This window comes from Entamoeba nuttalli, assembly GCF_000257125.1.
Source record: "Entamoeba nuttalli P19 unplaced genomic scaffold asmbl_7403, whole genome shotgun sequence".
NCBI classification, from domain to species: domain Eukaryota; phylum Evosea; order Mastigamoebida; family Endamoebidae; genus Entamoeba; species Entamoeba nuttalli.
In genome coordinates this window covers 1-6962 of record NW_008578601.1, presented here as the reverse complement: position 1 = coordinate 6962, position 6962 = coordinate 1, and the positions used below count along the sequence as shown (strand labels likewise).

The following is a 6962-nucleotide window of genomic DNA, read 5'->3' as shown; positions in this document are numbered from 1 at the left end:
CAGAACCTTATCAAAAGAGATTCACTGAATGAATTATTTTTTAATATTTCATAATTTTTTTTTTGAAGTCATTTAGATTTAAAAGAAAAATTAAAAAAAACTAAAATAATCTAATAATAAATAGTTTAGGTATGAATAATCCTATCAAAACACTTGGTAAAGCTTATATTGGACACTTGAATGAACAAACTGATAAGTATAAACATTACCTTGAGTTTGACGAATGGAGATATTATTTTGATGTAACTGTTCATTCAGTCATTGAACATATTATTATGGTATTATTTCCTTTGTTATTTCCTACTCCATGGAAACCAAAATGTATTAAAAGTGATGTAAATGAATTTTTCTTACCATCTTCTTATCAAAGATATGCCACTGAATTATATACGCCATTAGTTAGTGGATTTACATTTGTTATATTTGTTGGATTATGGCAAGGAATTACAAATCAATTTTCTCCTGAACATTTAGGTACATTAGTATTAGTTTTACTTGTATTTATTAATTTTCAAGCATTAATAATTCATTTAACAATTCAAATAGGTTTTGAAATTGATTGTGATTTCCGTGACTTTTTATTTGTTATTGGGATGTCTATCATTCCCATATTCACATCAATGCTTTTATCTTTCTTTTTATTTCGTATAGTTTCTTTTATTATCTCCTTGATTATTTTCTTTAATTACTTTATTTTTTCTATTCGTTGGTATTGTGGTCGTTATTTACTTGACCCAACAAGTCTTGGTTCTTCTCTTCAAAATTCATTCTTCATAATATCGTTAATTCAAACATTAATATCATATTTCCTTTATTTATTAATATAATTTAATCATCCTTTGTATTTGGTTTGTTAAAAGCATTATTATTCAGATGGTTTTGGTATAACATATTGTTTATAAATAAATTTTTAATTCTTGAATATTTTCAAGAATGAATGTTTGATGAAACATGTATAATAAATTTTAACACGTAGAAGTTTATTATAAATCTAATAGAATTTATTGTTCAGCTTTTTATTTTAGTATGATTTTAAAATACTTTAATTTTAATTTTAATTCTTATTTGTTTTTTTTTGGTTTATTTTAAATCAATAATTTTTTTAGATTGATTTAACATTCGTGATAATTCCTAATTAACAGCTTCTTGAAATTTTTTATATTTTCATTTTCCTATTCTATTGTATTTTTATTTCTGTTTAAATAATATTTGTTTAAAAAATAATATAAACATTCAATTTTAAGACGAGACAAAACACTTACTAAGTTAAAAAACTTGAAGGTATTGACTATTCTTTTTTTTTAAGATTTATTTGATATATGGTTATGTATTAGTATTTTATTTAAGAATAAACTTTCTTGGTTAGTATAAAGAGAATATCTAAGTAGTATGTAAAAAATTAAACATTATTTTTTCAAAGAAGAAAATTATAGAAGTTTAGTAAAATCTCTCTTTGTTTTTAGTATGATATATTTATGAATTGGAGAGATTGGTTTAAGCTACTTTTTACTCAAATACTTCACAAAAATAGGTTACAATGTTTACATTATTATTTCTTATTGAATATTTGTTAAGAATCGTATTTGAATTTTAAAATAATGAGAACCTCTTTTATTAGAAGATTAAATTTGAGAGAATGGTGGGGGATTGAAATAGTATAAAAATTGTTGAAATAGACATTATTTATTATAATTAATTTGTAAGAGAAATAATTTAGATAACATTCATGATACTAAAAAGCTCTATATAAATATAGGTTTAAAGAATATAATTCATTTTTTTGAAAATCTACTAAAATTATAAGAAGAGTTAATGAATAAAACAGAAAAAATACGGATTGAGACAAATTTCATGAATAAGCGATATAAATAAATCATAAAAAAGAATGTGCATGGTGTTCGAAAGATTAAAAAATAACCAGAACAGTGAATTAATTGAAAATAAGTTACATAATAGAAATAAAAATAGAAGTATTTAATAGGATTAACTTATAATGAATAAATCAAAAGAACATGTTACGCTTTGTACTATTCCTTGTTGTTACTTTTGCTAAAGACTCATTAGTTTTTACTGAATTAAAAAACGAAGATGGTGATGCTGTTGGATTTATATCAATAGAGTTTGATAAATGTTATTATTATGGAGAAAGCTCATCATCTTATTTTACTCATGATGGAGATAAGATTATAATCAAATTATATGATGGTTCATCTTCATGTTCTGGAAATCATGAGGAGCAAACATTCTATATTCATGATGAGGCACTAAAAAGATATTGTCAAGTCTCACTAGATTGTTCTGTTGAAATAAAAAAGCCACCAAAACACATTGGATTCCATAGCGTAGTAGACGATAATGAGAATTGTACACATCGTGATAATACAATTAGAGCATATTATACTGGTAAATGTTATAAGTGTAATGAGGGTAAAAATTATTATTGTAATTTCAAAGAAGAAAATGGATATATGTGGGAAAATGTTTATCAAAACAATAAATGCACAAGTAAAGAAACAGTTGAACAGACGCCTCAATGGGAATGTAACGTTTGTAAAAATGGTTTTATGTTCCAATGTGGTTCAACGTCAACAACAGTTATTTCTGTCACTATTCTTCTTTCTTTAATCCTTTAAACTTTAAACTATTATTACTTTAAATAATTGTTTATCCTTTCCATAAAATGTGAGTTTTATTTTTCTTACCTTTGGATATTTAAAATAAAACAAGGATTTATTTTTCTTTTACTGCTAATAATTTTCAAACTATCTTTAAAAATATTTTTTGATTATAATGTTTACACACTTTTCCTCAACAATACTGGTTAAACATGAGAATTTCAATACCATCATAAAACATCTCATTAAAGAGTCTTTATCTTTTGTCTATTAAACTCTATTTCAATTAATACCATATCCTTTTGAAATCTTTTAAATATTTGTGTTACTTTTGCTTTTTTTCTGATTATTATTTTCTCATGAGAATATTAACTATAAAAATTACTACTAATATTACCAATAGACAAACTAACTTTATTTAACCAAGTTAATTAAATTAAATTCTTTTAAAATATAACCAACATAAATATACTCTAACTTTAATGATATTTTCTTTATTAACTAATATGAAAAATATAGTTATATAAATAAATATTGGTACAAATGATTTGTATGAAACTATTTCAATGATTAGAACATTTTCATGACAACGTTCACATTTTAAATAATCAATTATCTACATACTCTTATATTATTTATCTTTAGAATAATTTTAATGTTAATGTAGTGGATTTATATCTTTAAAGAATAAAAACTTTAAACTATATTTGTGTTGTAAAGAAGAACAATATGAACAATTGTTATCAAAAAATTATAACGTTGAGCTTTATTTACGATAACGATAATCTTGCTATACAGTTAAAAGAATACAAATTTAGTTGGATTATTCTTCTTGGTATTAGGATAATTTTTGGAAATTGAGACTCTTTTTGTCTTTTTTATGATAAAATCAACACAACTAATGATACTCTTATTTCATTTGTTTTAAAAAATACTTTATAAACCAGATAAATAACTCTACTCATCAGTAAAAAAAAGTATAGTATTCTTACTCATTATTTCAATCTTAACAAAAAAGTTTTGTTCTTCTAGTAATATAATTATGTGACTATTTTAATTAAAAATACAGTGCTATGTATGAACTGATTTCTTCTTTGACTCTCTATCAAATGTTAACACTTTTAAAATGAAATTTGAGAAATTATGGTTGTATTATCAATAATTGACTTTAAATAACAATATTAAATATTTGATTTAAAACATTTCTTAGAAATAAAAAATACTGTTAATTCAAAATACCCAATCTATAAAAAACAGTAGTTATAGTTTAATTATAATTAACAGTATTTAATAATAACAGTTATTGTATATTTATATAATTTTTATGAATCTATAGTTTGTTTATGAAGTGCAAGGAAAGATTTTACTTAGTTAGTTATTTGAACGTTATTTTTATTTTAAATTTCAATTTTTTTATTAGAAAATCTCTTAGACTTCTTATAACTCTAGTTATAATTTTAATAAACGTATTAATATTAGATGGTATTCACCTCTTTCTCAATATCTTTAAAATTAATTTAACTTATTTAGTATTAGACTTCATAGTAAGTCTAATGATCAAACAATTCCTGATATAAATTCTTAAAACTGATTACAATCTTTATCTATTTAACTTTCTTATGTTTTTTTAGTTAGTCTTGAATTTCTCTTTAGTGTTATAATAAACTTAATTCTTATTTATATTCTTTTATTTAATATTTTGTAGTTTCTCAAATTTTATCTAATTCTTCCATATTTTTAATGTATTATATTATTCATGAAGATTTTTCTTTTTGTAGTAATTTCTTTAACACATAAATATTCATGGATTTACTTTATTTGACATCATCAAATTACAAAATAAAGTTAAATTACACTTCATAATTATTTTATTTAAGAAATTATGTGTAAAAAGATAAACTTGAACCAAATAAATTTCTGTGGCGTAGTATTTTGAATTTAAAAGAACTTTCTATACTGTAATTAACAAAGAAGAAAAACAAACAATATAAGAGTAAAATAATAGAGAAGCAATAGAATTAATAAAAAATAACTTCCACAGTAGAAACAAAAAATCTAAAAATAAAAAACAATAAAAAATCTAACAAATTATTACATTTCAAAAAAATGACAGAAGTTATTCCAATTGGTATTGTTATGTGGGGAAAAGAAAAAGTTGGTAAGTCAACAATTGTAAATGTATGGAGTGTTTGTAAATAAATTACTATTAACTTTTAAAAGACAATAAAAAGAAGTTTTACATAATTAAAAAATTATTTAAGAAGAAAAGAATAAACAAATAATTATTATGTAGGATATTCCACAACCCTCAAGTTATGACCATCATGAACCTCGTAAAGTAGAAGTTGATTATTCAATTGGAAAAACAACATTAAAATTACAAATAGTTTGTAAAAAAAAATAAAAATAATGTTATTTTTATAAATAATAATTAATAAATAAATCAAAATAGAAATTAATATTATTAGTATGATGTTGCGGCAGAAAATATTGAAGATAACTCAGTAACAATGGAAACTCATAATAAATCAGGACCAATACAAATTTTTGTAATGTCAGCTAATGAAGATAATGATGATGTTGATTATTGTCGTACTCTTTTTGAAAGTCCAATGTGGAATGCTGATGATGTAAAGTTAACAGTAATTATTTTAAATAAAATAGATATTCAACATAATAATAATGAAGAACTTCTTAAAATTTTCTTAGAGAAATATCCAAAAATTTTATTCTTTAAAACAACGATTAATGATACAGAAGGAATTAAAAACGTTCTTTCAACAATTATTCAAGAATATGCGTCTGAAACAGGAATTAAATTAAGTAAGAAAACTAAAAAAGAAAAAAGTTCAAAGAAGCAAGGTTGTAAGAATCAATAATTCTTTTATTCTTTCTTGATATTTTAATTATTTTCTCTATTTTATTTTTGTTTTCTTTTAAAATAAATTTTTAATTTTTTTATTTAAATGAATGTTTCTAATTAAAAATTTCTTTACAGCGTTGATATTCACCTGATATAATTGCATATTTTAATTCTTTTTTGATTCTTTCTAAAACTCTTTCTGCCAATACTGAAATTTCGATATTAGTACTTTGACAAATTGAATTTAATAATTCTCCAATTTTATTTATTGGATTAATTATTTCATGAATCATTATTGGTTCTTTCATTAATGTATTTAATTCTTCAATAACTTGAGAATGATCCATTTCTTTCCAATTTTTTAATTTTTGAAGAGAACTTATATTATTTTCAATATTTTTTTCAACAACTCCTTCAATTTTAGTAATTTCAATCATTGGATCATTAACAACCATAAATCCAATATCACAATTTCTCATTTTTTCTTTTTTCTTTTCTTCTTCTTCCATTTGTTTTTCTTTTTTTATAACAGCTTTATGGAATTTATCTATATCATTTTCTGAAATTTTATCATTTGTAATTTCAATCGCTTTATTTATGGATTCAACAACATCTTTTTTTCCTAACATTCTTTCAGTAATAATATTCATAAACTCTTCTTTGAATGGTTTAATTTGATTGTCATTTACCCATCCAAATTCATACCCATTTGTAATATATTTAACTAAATACTTTTTATCTCTTTTAAATTCTATTAGTTTCTCTAATTGTCCCTTTTTTTTTTTATTTAATTTATCCATTATTATAATTTTAGCTGGCCACCATGGATATCCTTTTTGTTTAACCCATACAACTGACCAATTGTCCCATTTGTTTTGTTCAATCTCTTTATCTATAACAGTAACACTATCATTTGGACTTTTTTTTGGTTTTGTCTCTTCTTCTTTCTTTCTAGATGTTGGTGTTGCAACACTACCATCTTCTTTATTAGGAGAAAGTGGTGTTGAAACTTTATTCTCTTTTGGAGACGCTGATGGGGTAATTGAATGAGAATGTTGTGGAGACATTGGAGGTGTGCTGGATTGCACAGTAGTGGTATCAACTTGTTTTTCTTCTTCCATCTAATAATTTATTTCTTTTAGTCAACCCTCTTTAACAACCCTTTAAAACCCTTTAGTGTTTTCTTTCACATTTTTATCTTTCTTTTTAAAAGGATGGTATTTCTCCCTTTATTATCTCTTTTAATTGCAATCATCCACAATTTGGTTTATACCAATTTCATTACAACCCTTTCTTTACTTTATCTTAATGTGATTCTTATATTCTTATTGTATTCAAATCTTCTTACTTCTTTTCTTTCCCTTTCATTTTCTCTTTTCTGACTTTTAGGGTTGTTTTTTCTCTTTTTCTTTTTAATTTAGTTCAATTTCATTTTTAAACTATTTTTTGTTATTGTTATATATAACAATGATTATAAAAATATA

The 6962-nt window shown here is 22.6% G+C and overlaps 4 protein-coding genes across 4 annotated transcripts; 3 read left to right on the top strand and 1 right to left on the bottom strand.

The window, feature by feature from the left end:
- Window positions 1–131: 131 nt before the first annotated feature.
- ENU1_170560 (Hrf1 family protein) lies at window positions 132–827 on the top strand (the record flags this gene model as incomplete). The annotated part of the gene is made up of 1 exon (XM_008861141.1): window positions 132–827. One exon carries the CDS (start codon window positions 132–134, stop codon window positions 825–827), a length of 696 nt encoding a protein of 231 aa, XP_008859363.1.
- Window positions 828–2012: 1185 nt separating this feature from the next.
- ENU1_170550 (hypothetical protein) lies at window positions 2013–2633 on the top strand (the record flags this gene model as incomplete). The annotated part of the gene is made up of 1 exon (XM_008861140.1): window positions 2013–2633. The coding sequence occupies one exon, from the start codon at window positions 2013–2015 to the stop codon at window positions 2631–2633; it is 621 nt and encodes a 206-aa protein (XP_008859362.1).
- A 2088-nt stretch (window positions 2634–4721) lies between these two features.
- Window positions 4722–5494, top strand: ENU1_170540 (hypothetical protein; the record flags this gene model as incomplete). Its single annotated transcript, XM_008861139.1, has 3 exons — window positions 4722–4802; window positions 4909–5001; window positions 5084–5494. The coding sequence occupies 3 exons, from the start codon at window positions 4722–4724 to the stop codon at window positions 5492–5494; spliced, it is 585 nt and encodes a 194-aa protein (XP_008859361.1).
- A 97-nt stretch (window positions 5495–5591) lies between these two features.
- ENU1_170530 (hypothetical protein) lies at window positions 5592–6599 on the bottom strand (the record flags this gene model as incomplete). The annotated part of the gene is made up of 1 exon (XM_008861138.1): window positions 5592–6599. The coding sequence occupies one exon, from the start codon at window positions 6597–6599 to the stop codon at window positions 5592–5594; it is 1008 nt and encodes a 335-aa protein (XP_008859360.1).
- Between the last annotated feature and the right edge of the window lie 363 nt (window positions 6600–6962).